At 39.1% G+C, this 15153-nt stretch overlaps 1 protein-coding gene across 2 annotated transcripts in view; it reads right to left on the bottom strand.

Moving 5' to 3' along the window:
* Positions 1-228: 228 nt before the first annotated feature.
* The window catches only part of CAP2 (cyclase associated actin cytoskeleton regulatory protein 2), a 67246-nt gene continuing 52321 nt past the window's right edge, over positions 229-15153 (bottom strand). The window contains exons 8-13 of one of the 2 annotated variants that reach the window (XM_057424364.1): positions 8699-8891; positions 7685-7860; positions 6356-6479; positions 6049-6131; positions 2418-2558; positions 229-863 (exon numbers count right to left, since the gene is read on the bottom strand). In XM_057424364.1, the coding sequence (XP_057280347.1) occupies positions 780-863; positions 2418-2558; positions 6049-6131; positions 6356-6479; positions 7685-7860; positions 8699-8891 (801 nt within the window). In that variant the 3' untranslated portion in view covers positions 229-779. The remainder of the gene's footprint in view (positions 864-2417; positions 2559-6048; positions 6132-6355; positions 6480-7684; positions 7861-8698; positions 8892-15153) is intronic. The other variant, XM_057424363.1, reaches the window with a different exon arrangement.

The raw sequence follows: 15153 nt of genomic DNA, 5'->3' as shown, positions 1-15153 counted from the left end.
AAAAATCTTCAAGAGATTTGCTGCAAAGTTTTAGCTTAAATGAGGTTTTAGCTTAAACGAGGTTTTAGCTTAAATGAGGTTTTAGGTTAAAAAGAATTACTAATTTGCAAGAAATGAGAAGGCAACAGCAAGTTTGTGTGGACCATAATAATCTTACTTCACATAGGGATCTTCTAAATATCTGTATTAGAAAAGTGTTTGATTAAAATACCAGATTTTCTTTCATCTTCCATTAGCAAAATGTATTGCTGAAAGTTGTCCTTTTTTTGCTTGTTTAAAACAAACCCCATTATGATTGCCACAGAACTACAAGGAACTGCGTACTTTCTAGGGGTGCATTTTTACTGCATCATACAGAAATTGCTTCATAGGTAAAAATAAACATCTTAAAGCCTTCATGATGTTTTTGATTAGCAGAAACATGAAAAGGAATGCACTGAAGCAAGATGATAACAAAGTGTATCATGCAGTATTTTGGCTTAATGCATACAGTGTTTCAAACCAATGATATGACTGGAGGGTGGGGGTTTTAGTCTATTACATTCACATGAAATCATGGAGAATTAAAAATGTATGCAAACTGTGGAAACGTGAAGAGTACTGGGATGCTTAACAAAAGGGTGCCAGATGTGTTATTGTTTCTAGCATGCAGAGCTAACGCTTGAAGGCCTATCACAGCAGTATGAGCTACTGCTAATTTCTAGTTCTTTACATTACTGCTTTGTTCATGCTGGCTGTGGTCTGGTCACGGTCAGCAAGTGCTGTATGGCATTGGAAAGTTAACCCACAATCTCTGCAGGTTCAGTGACCAACTTAGATCCATCCCATGCTGTCTTGAACTGTTCAGGAACCGGAAATTCTTTCTGGTAAGAAACAAAAGCAACAATGGTGGTTAAATAAACAGTGGATACCTCATGAAAACTGGCAGAATACTATTAGTGCTACATGACTGAGAAAGCATTGATAGCTCAGACATGCCAGGATTAGAGAGAAGCTTTCTTCATTACCCTAGGAAGCTATTTTACAATGCCACACAGGAAAAAAGCCTTATTGCTACCCAGTTTCAAATAGCCTCGCTAGGGTACTACTTTGCAATAATCCCTTTCACACCATTATTTCGAACAACTAAGTAAATAAGCCTCAGAAATGACTTTAGATTCCGTCAGTGGCTGGTTTGGAAGACAGTAGGAAGGATTTAGATATGGACATTTAGTGAGGAATCTAATTTTAAGGATGAAAGCAATATTACAATATGGAAGAATAAAATAACACACACACATAAACTATCATTTTAAGTGTTATACACTTTGAAAGATTCAGCATCCCTTGTGGAGTACACAAACAGAAGCAGAACATCTAAGAAAATCTCCTTCTATTCCATGTATTTGGTGAAAGGATGGGAGATGTTGTTGGGTCTTTCTCTGTTCCCAGTAAACAAAAAACAATGTGAAGAGAAGGGTATTATTTTTAATTCAGACCTCAAATAGGTGTTTCCATAGGTAATAATTTCAAATGTTATGGTGATTTGAGGTGAGACTGGTCAAAAGGACTTTTTTTTAAGAAATAGGTGAATATACACCCACTGAAAATCATTCCCTTTTTAGTTATCTGAAGCTGGCATCCAGCTGTCACTTTTGGAAATGCAGAGCGTGAGAATTCTCTGATACGTGTCTTCTTTTATAAAGCTTAAACCCCTTTGCCAAACAAAATTCCATCCCAAAAGAGTAAGGAGAAATTTAAATTCTGTCTATGGCAATTCAGTGCAATTTCAACACTGCTCTATTGAGGTAACTAGGAAACTATTACAAGTGTCCTCTGCCTGCATGATCCCTTGCAAGTGTGTGAAGTGACAGAGCAGGACTTTACTAGAACTGCCAGTGGGCATAGTATGAAAATCTTATTAGAACAGAAAAGGAGCCAGGAAAATGCACGTGTTTAAGTGTCTTTTAAGGATGTATGTTAAAAATACTAAGATGTACTACAGAAGCTAGCCATCTACCAACAGCTCTGGAAAAAGAAAAAAGTATATTATTTAATCTGTAGTAGTATTATATTTATCTTTGTTATCTTAGCATCATCACCTTCAGGTTTGACTGCTCTTGTGTGAATTGAGTTTCTTTGGGAAATTAGATGTCAAAAAAGAAAATTAAATGGACAGGAGATGGAGGCATTAGCTATCAAAATGGAAATAAAGAACATCATGTCTGATCTTTGAAATTTCTTTATGCCCCAGAAAATGAGGAGTTCTTCCTGCACTGATAGCTGAGATAGCTGTACATAGAAATTCAACTGTGTTAGATAATTATTTGGTGATGTGGTATGTGTAGTGTATTAGTCTATTTCCTAGCATTTTAAGTGCTGTTAACTACCAAGACTGGTGGGGAAGGGGGAGGAAAGCTTTAAAATATCTCACTTACATAATCACCATCTTGGGGGATGAGGATATTCATTTCAGATGACTTGGCACTCACAATCTCACAATCTAATGATTCCTCACTGAGGTAGATGTGGCAGCCCTCTGTTTTGTTAATAGAAATGGTTGGCACTTTCCCCATCACCTGCAAAATAAAATCTACTTAGTATCAAACTTGAAATGCACACAAAGATGCTGTTAATAAAATTCTCATTGCCTGAATCATAGAATCATAGAATAGTTAGGGTTGGAAAGGACCTTAAGATCATCTAGTTCCAACCCCCCTGCCATGGGCAGGGACACCTCACACTAAACCATCTCACCCAAGGCTCTGTCCAACCTGGCCTTGAACACTTCCAGGGATGGAGCACTCACAACTTCCTTGGGCAACCCATTCCAGTGCCCCACCACCCTCACAGTAAAGAACTTTGTCCTTATATACAATCTAAACTTCCCCTGTTTAAGTTTTAACCTGTTACCCCTTGTCCTGTCACTACAGTCCCTAATGAAGAGTCCCTTCCCAGCATTCCTATAGGCCCCCTTCAGATACTGGAAGGCTGCTATGAGGTCTCTATGCAACCTTCTCTTCTCCAGGCTGAACAGCCCCAACTTCCTCAGCCTGTCTTCATACGAGAAGTGCTCCAGTCCCCTGATCATCCTTATGGCCCTCCTCTGGACTTGTTCCAACAGTTCCATGTCCTTTTTATGTTGAGGACACCAGAACTCCACACAGTACTCCACGTGAGGTCTCATGAGAGCAGAGTAGAGGGGCAGGATCACCTCCTTCGACCTGCTGGTCACACTCCTTTTGATACAGCCCAGGATACAGTTGGCTTTCTGGGTGGCGAGCGAACACTGAAGCTGGCTCATGTTAAGTTCCTCATCGACCAACATCCCCAAGTCCTTCTCTGCAGGGCTGCTCTGCATCTCTTCTCTGCCCAACCTTTAGCTGTGCTTGGAATTGCTTCGACCCAGGTGTAGGCCCTTGCACTTGGCATGGTTAAACTTCATAAGGCTGGCATCAGCCCACCTCACAAGCATGTCCAGGTCCCTCTGGATGGCATTCCTTCCCTCCAGCGTATCAACTGAACCACATAGCTTGGTGTCATCGGCAAATTAATCTGCACACATCTGATCTGTGTGTCAGCTGCCTGCATGATGCTTATATTTCATTTGTTAGACATGGTGAAAATTCTTGGTGGTGGTAACAGATCTATACACAACAGCAAACTTATATACAGCAGGCTTTTAATGTTCCATTTGATGGAAGCGCTTGCCTGATTCTGTCTAATTTCAGTGACACTTTTGTGCTGATGTTTAGGCCGTGTTCACCATCCTCATCAGTGAGAACTGGTTAAGAAATCAAACATGTCAGCTCCAACCCTGTATGGGCAAATGAAAGATCCCAGCATACAGCAGTATTCAACAAGTGATTTGTAGTATGTTCTAAAGACTTCAAAGCTTTTCAGGTTTTACAGCATAAAGTAGGAAATGGGTTTTATATCCTTCAGGCAAGCTACAGTTCTGAAAATGTACTGAGATCAATTTAATTAAATCCCTAAAGGTATTTCTTATGTCACTTTAAAAGCAAGCACAAGATTTACCTGAGGGGAAAAAGATACCTTCTCGTTTACAGTTCTATGGATAAAAAGGTTTTTTCATGGCTGACTGCCTAACTGGCTGGTTGTCAGTAACAATTCCTTCCTCTTCTCCTGCCCTCTCTAAGCAGGGACAGCAACATACTATGGACAATGCATCAAAAAGGCTGAGGTTACTCCAAGCCATAAACCACTAACAGCGTTTGATAGGTATGTACTTGTTAATGAAAAAGTGTCTCACATCATTCAAGGTAAGAATATATTTTCAGTTTCAGTTCCTTACATGTGACAGTAACCAAAGAACAAGTGGTCTGTTCTCTTGCATCTCACCCTGATCCTGATCTATGTAGTGGATCAATGCATCTTAAACTGTCTTGTCTTTAATGGGTTCTCATGTAATTGAGAACAAAAGGAGGGTGTGTTTAAAAAAATTTGCAAACATCTGGCAAGAAATACCATGAAAGTATAATAACAAAAGAGAGTAATAAATGAAAGGAGAGCCAAGCAATATGGCACTGAAGTACCTATAGCAAAATCTGTAGGATGAACTTACTGAGATTTGTTGCATTAACTTATCATGCATTTGGAAATTATAAGACCAGGTCTTCAAAATATTGAGAAAATTGAGGTGGTCAGCACTTGTCATACTCAAACCCAACAGAAACTGCCTGCTTCAAGTGGCATACTGCATGTAGCCAGACTCTGCCTTCTTAAGTGGAACTCCACTCTATGGCATAGAAGCTTTATGTAATATTCATAGAACCTGCTAATCAAAAGAACTTGGATTCTCAGAAAAAATATTTCCATTTTATTTGAGTATTAGCAAGCTGTGGTTTCACTATTCATTATATATGAATTTTTCAGCTCTCATGAATAGTTTTAGAGGTAATGATAAAAATAATCTATTTTAAAAAGCACTCAAATAGATGCCTGGGATCTTTAACTAACTGCCTCTGCCATAAGAAGTCATATAGGGATCATGAATAAAACTGCTTATTACAGTTCAGCAGATGATGCACAGCTAGTAGCAACATCAGCCATTTGCATGAGGTTCAAAATATGAAGAAGTATCTTCCCATTGTTCCATGTGGTGGCTGTGATAAGCATTTCTGAAGTATGGAGCAGGACTGTCCACATGTAATGTCATACAGCAGGCACAACCTTTTAAGCAAAAGACCTCACTTTGACAACCAGCAGTTTGATATCATTTAATAAACATCTCATTTCTTTTTCACTTGAAAGAATACATCCTAAAGTCCCCGTTGAGACTAGGTCATGTATCTTGGACACAACCCAGTATTAAAGCATGTATAGTTAGACGTTTTTGGAATGAGATGATTGCTCTGTTTTGGATGAGGCAAGTGTCCCCAGTAGGGAGGGCAACGTGTGGATTTAAAATACATGTATCTTCTTTTCATGAGAACCCCAAGGAAGATGATCTTTGATGAAGCTTTGTTTACCAGTTATCAAAGACAAAATCAGTAGAGGTTCATAGCCCATTTGTAGGTAAATGACTACATTTCAGACTCTTGTAATGTGTCACATCACTGGCAGGGGAGATTTTTGAAACCATGGCACCTACTTTTACTTTATGTCATTTAGTTGCACTTTGACAGTCTAGCTCAGCATTTCCACTGAGAGAGTAAGAAAAAGAAGTAACCATCGTCTAGTCTTAGAAATCAATTAGCTAACTGCCAGGATTTGTTCCATAAGTACCACTGAACTTTCAAGTATTAGGAATTGTTTAGCGTGCAAGCAAGAAAATTAGGGCCAGAAGTAACAGTTCTTATAGTGTATACAGATATCTCAGCTTCACTGGAACCGGAAGGGACTGGGCTAAGGGAGGTTTGCTCAGTGAAGGTCAATAGGCATTTTCTGAATAGATCATCAAAATTTAATGCATATAAAGATATATTTGAATGAATCTCTTGTTTTTGTTGTGCTCCCATGAGTTTTTAAAATCTCTTGTAGCTACATGTTGGGCTTTACTTTTTGCCTGCTTGTTCTCTATCTTTGTTTTTTCAAATAGATCTTTACCTGAATCTGAATATCCCTGGAGTTGATCACTTCCACGATTCCCACAACGTTGTCAAACACAAGGCCAAACTTTTTACAGTTGTCTAAAATAAAAGCAGTCATAAATAAGAAAGGCAAGATAAAAGCAAATATATGCACACCTGCTGCATTAACTATGAAAATCCCCAGTCTTGCACTGCATAGCTGAGAGACTTTACTCACATGACCAATCCATTACAGTGAACGGAATGATTCAGATGCATTATTAATCACAGAACTCAGTTTTTTCAAGACTAGCATTTAAAACCCAGCTGAGCTCTCCACTCACCAATAGTAATTGAATTGATTTTTCCTTTTATCTGAAGTGTAGATTTGTTACACTTAAAAATGTAGGCCACTTGCTTGAGTTCAGTGTTGGTAATGACCAGGTCATTCTTATCCTCTTGATATTCCTATTTCAAAAGAAAGTTTATTTAATTGGTTGTCTTTAACTTGCTAACAGTCAGAATTTAGAACAACTTGTCCTTGAGTCATTGCATTTTCAGTTACAACAGAGTAATATCCTTCCTGTGGCTTAAAAATGCTATCTGCTTGGTGACTGAGTATTTCACCTAATTCACCCTTAGATGACAAAAGTATATTTTAGAGCTGCAGAACTGAAGAATTTAGCATAAGCCACGACAAAATCCATTGATTTTGTAGCAAAGAAAGTTTAAAAATGTACTCACAAAGCTGTTGCTTGGCTCCCACCCAATTTAGACCATCACCATGAAAAACAGAGAAAGCTTTTGTTCTCCCAAATGTTATAAAATGATCTATACAGTGTGTTATGAACTGGTGCAGGCATTACCATATACAATAAAGAGTAATAGGTGAAGAAATTTCATTTCATTATGAAGCACGAAAGGAAATTTACACTCCATGGATGTCCAGGAAAGACTGGATGCATAAGGGAAGTTCCAAGTACTGTAACTGTAAGGCAACATAACCCTGGCAAACTGACTGTACCTTATGCAAACTGAGTTCCCCAGTAATCACTGTGTGTATACACTTCTTCATGACTAAACTGCGTATTGTTTTCCCCCTCTTTTAACCACAGTCACATGAATTTTCACTCATACATTCTTTGGTTTATGCCTATAAATTAATGTCCAAACTTTAAACAAATCTACCTTTTCCATCTGTAGATTGAGCAAATGGAAAACACTTCTTGACTTTTAAGCATGGAAGACATACTTGCTTGGAATGGGTGATGAAAAAGAAATGTGTCATTCCATTGGTTAACAAAGCTGGAGAAAGTGCTCTGTGATAATACCTTTATCTCTCACTTGCACAAATGGACTGTAAGAAGGGATTTTAACTGGAGTTCTCCACTGGACTTGTTTCTAGAGGATTTTGCAAGGAATTTATATGCTGGTTCCAGTATTCTTCAGATGAATTAGCATATGATTTTCAGAGACAAATGAATTAATTTTAGATGCTACAGAATAGTAAAATCTAAACTGTAGCAAGGCAGAGCAATGCGAGACTCAGCCCATTTTAGCTGCAACTTTGACTTGTTGCACCTAGATTATGGAGAGCTTCTTGCAACTCGTTTCAGTGCTCAAGCCAGTTTGCAACATGCAGGCTTCAGTTTAGAGGTGTGACTGGAACTTACCACTCTCCACTTCTTTCCCTCTAGCTCCAAGACAGGGGCATGGCTCTGCTGCAGGGAATTCTTAGGAGAGGTGGGACTTGGAGTATGGCTTTTTGTTGGAGAACGAACAGATGGACCTTGGGCACGTAGGCTGGGGTTCTTGTGAGTCTTCTGGTCATCAGAAACATGCCGAAGCCCTAAAAAGAAAGGATGTTTATGAAGGAGAGTCTGTTTTCCAGTCCTAAGGGTGTTCATATTTAAGCAGGAAGGGTTCATTTGTAATTGTGTTAAATTACTCTGTGAATTTAAATTCTTCATTTCCTCAAGGTTGTCTGGGTAATGATCTAAAGTGTAACTGCCTACATTTTTAGCAGTTTCTATAAAACCTCTTTTTCTGTGCATGAGGTATAACAGGAAATGCCACAATGTCTTCTAATCCCTCTCTGTAGTGAGCTCTGAGAGCTTGTTATATCATACTTTTCATCCATAAAAATGAGATTCTTTTTTCCAATTTATGACAGTATTTGACATATCCCTGCAGCATTAAAGGCAGATACATCAATCCTATGTAGTTAAAATCACAGCCATCCACTGTAGGTACAACTGTCCAGTATTATTACAAAAAGCTTTATTATTGTAGTCCATGCTGATCTATGAGCCATACCTTTTCACCTAGCATTTAACACATTGTGCCACAGGCTGGGACACTGAATGTGAATCAGAAAGGGGGATAAATTTTTATTGCAATTGCAGCTTAGAGGTTCACCAGCTACTGGAGATTGAAGATGTCCAGCTTTGCTGCCTTAAAATTTAAAGGATACTTCTAAATACATGGTGTGAATTTCAGGCGTGTTAATGTATTTGGGTGCTGTTGTTCCTGAAGGAGGTTTTGGTATGCAGTCTCATTCATCAGACTCCCTGGAAGCATCAGAAGTTGCTCAAATGTAATTTAAAAATGCAGTGGAAGTTAGGTTAATACATATGGCAGCTCTTGAGGTAGTTTGACTCATGGACCAAAATTTGATTTCTCCTGACCTTTGGTAATTGCCTCTCCCTGGTTAAGCTGTGCAAATAGGGCGGAACGAGATGCAGTTCCTTCATCCTTTACAGTTTCTGTATCGAAGATGGGGGGAGGTCCAGGTGGTGGCGGTGGTGGTGGTGGTGGTGGGGAGAGGCAGGAGCTGCTTGTTAGAACAGACCGCATAGACATGGATGATGCTACAGGACCCTGTTTGAGATAGATGGAAATTATTTTACAGTGTTTCAAGGAACATTGTATTATGATAACTCTTATTTACTAGCATCCTTGAATGCTGTGAGTTTGACTGACTCTAGGCAGCTGCTGGCTCAGAAGAATTGCTGGCACCACAATCAGACATAATACTGTGAATCTTCCCCTGCTCCCAAGCAGGCAAGGCTGGAAGGACTAGACAGTCCACAGCACTATCTTACTGCAGAGCTACTCTACCTAAAATATTTCTCAAAATAGTTGTCAAGACTGATGTTAGAAGTCTTTAATAGTAAAGATTCCATAATTTATTCCAGTGTTTTCTTACATGAAAGGGAAAATGTCTCCCTTTTTTTCAGATACCAAATCCACTTAGCAATAGCTTAGTCTGCTTTCAGAAACATACAGAAAATGTTTTGATCTAACCCAAATAACTGTGAGGGTCATGAACTGTCATGCATACATATGCAGCATGCTACATTGTAGGCAAGATGTAAAATGTTGTTCTTCAGACTGTTCCAGTCATCTGCAAAGCTTCATATACAACAGAATGTAAAACTGTGGTGATTCAAGTCTCATTTCTGAAATTCGTTTTTTGAGATATTAGTTCAATTTCTCAAATTCATTTTTCTTTTTTTCAGTTGCAGGAGATCACAGCACACAAGTTATGAGTGAGGGCAGCCTTGGTAAAGTAAATAATCCAATCTTTCTTTCAGTTTGCATAACCAAAAGTACATCTTTAGGTCTGAATTATAATGCTTACATAGAATAATATCAAATGGGCAGAAAATACGAATAATGATCTGATTAAAATTTTATGCATCCTAGTAATATGTTAGATAGAACTGAGAAACTGAGAATCACTTTTTCTCTCTTGCCACTGAGTGTCACTCTGATCCCACCTCTCTACAGTGGATCAGTGACTCTTTTAAAAGAACTGTTGTGAAAAATTAGATTGGCTCTGACGCATTTAGATGGCTATACAGACATTCTGCACTACACCAGTACATATATATTAGGTGGGCGGATACAATGGGAAAATGTCAGTGACTAATTGTCTCCCTTTGTTAAGAGACACAGGTTGTGCATCCCTGGTAATCTATACTGTAAATAGATACTGCTTAACTGGACTCAGAGGATATATTTAACCACTGATGATGCCATTCCTTTCTGCTTTTCGCTAAACTGAAACAGCAAAGTATCCATCTGGTTCATACATCTCACATGAGTGAAAACTGTAGCTATTTTTTAAAAAGTAAACTTGTTCTGGCCTGTGATCCCAAACTGATAATGGGAAGGGGCCTGAGGTGAACATGCTCTTTGTGGTTTTATTCTTCACACATACTCTTATATTTATGTCAAAAAAAGAAAAAAGAAAAAAAGAAAAAGAAAGCTTGGCACATTTGAGTAAGTAACTGCCTTCAAACCTCTTAATCATTATGACCCTAATTAGAGTAGGATGGAAAAAGAATAATATTAGTTAACCTCTTAATGTACGCCCCCTTTTGGCACATAACATCTTCAGCATATAAATACTGTTGCATTTGAAGGAGCTGTTTATGGAATATGTTAGTGATGAATACATAGCAAAATTCTTTGCCACATAAGTGACATTAAAACTGCACTGCACTAAAAAGACTGTTGAATTCCCGGTACTTTGGTGAGTAATTTAATCGGTGTAGTGGTACAGTTTTATTGTTTCTGGAATGAGCTCTCTTCTATGTTAGTAAATCTTTTTGATCAATTATAAACATATAAGAAGAATCCCCTTTTGGAACTGATTATCATTTATTGTCAAGCTGTACCGGAACTGATTGGGATTGCTTTTAGTCACATTTCATTGTTGCATGGATACAGTTAACTCAGAGTGTTTCTGCTTACATAGTTAGTAGTCGTAGGTCATTGTTTTAGGCTAGGAACAACTTATTCACTGGGCTTTCAAATTACAGTGCTGGTCTTTCTGCCTCTGCTAATGCCAGTAATGTTACCTGCAGCAGAGTCAGCACAACTGTGAATTATTATAATAAAAAACCCCAAAAGAATATAAGTGAATTTAGTGGCACAATCAGTTGTTGCTGTCTGAGGTGCAATAGAGATCTTCCCTATCTGTTGCCTGCAACCATAGCAACTGAATCCACTTTGTCCTGGTTATCCAGGATTCTGAACATTGCATTTGCAGGGCTTTTCAAAATACTCGGGATACTCAGAAATGGCACTCATTGTTCCCAGTACAGTGTATGCTTTATAGGAGGAGTAGTGGTAGTGGTTAATAACTTATAGTCTGAGATAAAAATCTGATTTCCCGAATTCGAAGTTGACATCTGATTTCCCAAACATAGCTTATTGCTGCCACCTGCATAAATATAGTGCTCTGATTTTCTAGAAACTTGTGTGTGTAAGACTCCCATATTCATTTGGAACTACTACCAATTAAATTCTGGAAAGGCTGCAAAGATGCATTAGAGAAAAAAAAGATGTAAAAGTTATCTGGGTATTGTGTGTACAACACGGAGTGGTGGGTCACTCTGCCAGTCTCTTTGCTTAGAGTGTCAAATGGAAGACCATCACAGATCATGCAGGAGACTCCAGGCCCAGCTGATCTTGATGAATAGTGCTTCAAAGTCAGCGTCCCAAATGGCAGTGAAAGTATGGGAATGTCTGTGTAACTGAGGGAAAGTAAAACTCAGAGGGATTTATCTTTGTAATTGGATGATCTCTCTCCCAAACCTCCAAAAGAACTATCTTGTGAAAGTACAGACAGAAAGGAAGGATTTTAAATACATCAATCAAGCTTGGACATGGTTTTGTATGACCGAAGAATGGTCTTAACTTTTCAAGAAAGAGCAGAGGTGGGAAGTAATCTGGGAAAATAGAAGCATCTTTCCCTTCCAAAGCAATACTGATTAAAAGACAACTCTAGTAAAAAATCTCAGTTCTTGACCCAAGGAGTGAAGACATTCTAGTCCTTTGAGTGAGTTTCAAGAGTAGGAAAAAAATTCATCCCTTTCACTGATGCTTCCTCCTCTTTCCCTTAAATGCCTGGTCCCTCCACCAAACTCAGTGGCTAGCTCCGCTAAGCTCAAAAGATGATGAGATCTAATTAAGAACACAGGAAATGTCACAAGGTCTCAGAAGATATGCGTGGGATTCAGTCACCCTTCGCACTTTTCCTCCTAATTGTGGGCAGTCACAGAAATAAGAAATGGACTGGACTGCTGTTGTTAACTGTTGTCCTGTATGACAAATTCTTGTTTAGTTTATGACCTGAGCTACAGATACACAAACTAACATATACTGTATCACAGCACCTTCAATTGTTGTCTGAATATTTACAGCCATTCTGGAAACTGGAAACAGTTTCAGTCATAAATTAGGCTAAGGCAAAATTGAAGGATAAATCAAGGCAAAAAAGTTTGCCAAAGTACAGGCAGGGACTAATTGGTCCACTGTAGAGCTACCATCTTATAGCATGGGCACATCCAGTAGGACAATTCCCCATTGAAACGGAATGGCATGGAAAATACGGACAAGTTTCACTAATGAGAGGGCATACAGAGACGTCCTTTAAAGGGGGGTTCAGTCCAACTGTGGCTTTTGTCACCTTTTCTTTGCCATTTTGATCTACCTGACTGAAATCAAACAAATGTTCAAATGAGGTGGAATTCTTTATGGGAAGAGTGACTCAGGGACACTCTAACAAGGGGACAGAAAGCACAAAAAACTGGAAATGCAGAAAATATGTTGCACTTCTTGCATTCCCTGCATGCCATAAAGATGGGACCTGTGCTGCACTCAAACACGCTGATGCTAAAGGGCATTTTGCAAGTCAGCCCAGTGAAGCAGTTCCAGGAACTTTCTTTTTTCATTAGTTTTGACTTCTATTACTACATAGACCTTCAAGTTACCAACCTAAGTCACTAGCAATTGGTTTGCTTTCCTTAGTCACCCTTCTAAGACCACTTAGATCCTCAGGCTCTAGAATATTTCTGAACCAGACTCAGACTATTCTGGTATCTGGTAATACTTGTATATAGTCCTGTTCAATTTCAACTAGAGTGCCCTTTACAAAGTCCATTCATTTCTGTTCTTTATAGAGTGGTGTTTGTGAGAGCTGCTGGGAATAAAATAGCATGTTATATGCCCACAAAAGTTCATCTATCCTAAAGCAGCAGGTGCTTACCAGCTTTGCTATCTGCAAACAACTCTTCAGATTAACTTCAAGCAGATGTTAACAACAGCGTATCTTTATACAAAGAGTGTTAAGAGTCATTTGGACTAGCGGAGGCGGTTATTTGCAAGCTGCTTTTCTTCCTTTTATTTCAGCTGTTTGCCTTGGTAACAGCTGCTGCTTTCAGTGCTGTGGTGTCTATAGACATCACCTCAAGTTATGCTGATAGCCAACAGCTCCCATTAACATGTTGGTACGGCCATTTTTCCATCGTTTTCAAATATGCCACTTGTAGAAATTATCAGGGGAATAGATAGCGTCAGCCTTACTTGGTGAGAATGTAACACAAAAATAAGCCATTAACTTTTAACCTGCTGGCTTTGTATCATAGTGTATCATAGTGTATCATAGCACTTGATGTGCTTTAAACCTTGCTCCTGGAGCTTTCTGATATGGGGAAATGTAATTCTCTGAGTAAGGTCCTATCAAGAACAGGAGATGCGGCTCCTGTGGCCATGTAGTTACAGATCTGTGGGGGATGGAGCATGCCAGAAATTTCCTCCCAGGGAAAAAAACTGTCTTCAGCCTCCAACTAAACCATGTTCTGAAGGGGGAGACAGGAACAGGTCAGGGTTTGCTCCTTGCTGGATAGCCCAGAACCACCTGCAGAGGGGCCCAAGGGCCTCCCATTGGCTGTGGCTCAGTAGCTTCCTGTAGTGACAGTGTTTGAAGCAGCTCATGGAGCTGGATCTGATAGATGTGTACTGTTTCTCTTCTCTAATGTTTATTATCACTGTAGAAGGGTTTGCAAGGTTGCAGTACAGCCTCAAAATATGTTGTATTTCTATCTTTATCTTGTACAACTGGCAGAAGGGTACTCTTCTTCTTTGCTGACTACCTAGCTGGCTCACTGGAAGAAAGAAATGAGTGTTTGTGTTAAGGCAGCTGGCTGTTAAAAATCATCTATTTTGAATCTCATTTAATTCCCTTGAAATTACAGTAAAGATGAGTGAAGCCCTTTGTTTCTGAGAAGCTGAGCCATGTTACAGCACACTTCTCCTAAAGGCTTTCCCTGGATCGCAGGGCAACAGCCAGTCTTGTTTGTTAGAGAAATAAAATGCTGTTTGTACGTAACACAAGTGCTCTGAATGCCATACAGACAATAAATTTTGATGGCCATATGCAGCTTGACATGTCTTTAGGTCTAAACTCAGCTACTGAGAAACAGTAAGAATTTCTTTTGATGTCTTATCACAGATATTTCTATTCCCTGAGCCAGGCTTGCTGAACAATTCCCTGGGTTAGCCTTCTGTGTCACTGTTACTATATTTGTAGTATTGTAGCAACATGGAGCCCTACTCAGAAGCTTGAATCTCTGGGGATATGAGGGACTTATGTGCCAGGCCCTATACAAACACCTGCGATGTTCCTCTATGTTTATCCAGTTTTAGTCTGAAACAGTGCAGTACAGAAACTGGGGGAGCAAAGTCCTTGTGGTGGGAACCTGCTCAGCAGTATTTGAATGAATATACATTTCTTGTAGCAGCAATGGTAATTTTTACTCAAGACAAACAGATTATAATAATCTCTTATAATGCATAAAAATATATTACATATGCATGTGTGTAATATATAGTACCTATTTTATTAGTCATTCCTATTAAGAGGGAAGTATCTGTTTGTGGCTGAGGTAACAGGTGGCTTAGACCGAGGCATAAAATCCCTTTCTTAATTTATTGAAAAGCCGCCTTTTCATGGGAGCAGATGAACAGGAATCCTAATGGGAACTAAATTCTTCTCAAAAAAAAAAGATACCCCTGGTTTCTCTCTCTCCCCCTTTACAGTAATCCTAGTTTCACACCTCAAATGATTACAGCATTCTGTATTGTTCTTTTCATACATATGCACAGCCAAAGAGAAGAATCATGAAGCTCAAAATATCACATATCAACCTCTGGGAACAGGTGGACTGTGACTCAGGGGCACAGAGCTCTTGTTAAGGTGGTTTTTTTTTGTGTAAAAGTAGCTTAGCACAACAGTTCTATTACCTACCGTATTTAAGCCACCTGTCTGCAAGGGGTTATGCTGCCCTGA

Source organism: Pezoporus wallicus, unplaced genomic scaffold, assembly GCF_028554395.1.
Source record: "Pezoporus wallicus isolate ANWC-B61680 ecotype Strahan unplaced genomic scaffold, APGP_CSIRO_Pwel_v1 contig_5485, whole genome shotgun sequence".
Classification (NCBI taxonomy): Eukaryota; Metazoa; Chordata; class Aves; order Psittaciformes; family Psittacidae; genus Pezoporus; species Pezoporus wallicus.
Note: the sequence above shows the minus strand (reverse complement) of the source record. Positions and strands in the feature narration are given on the sequence as shown.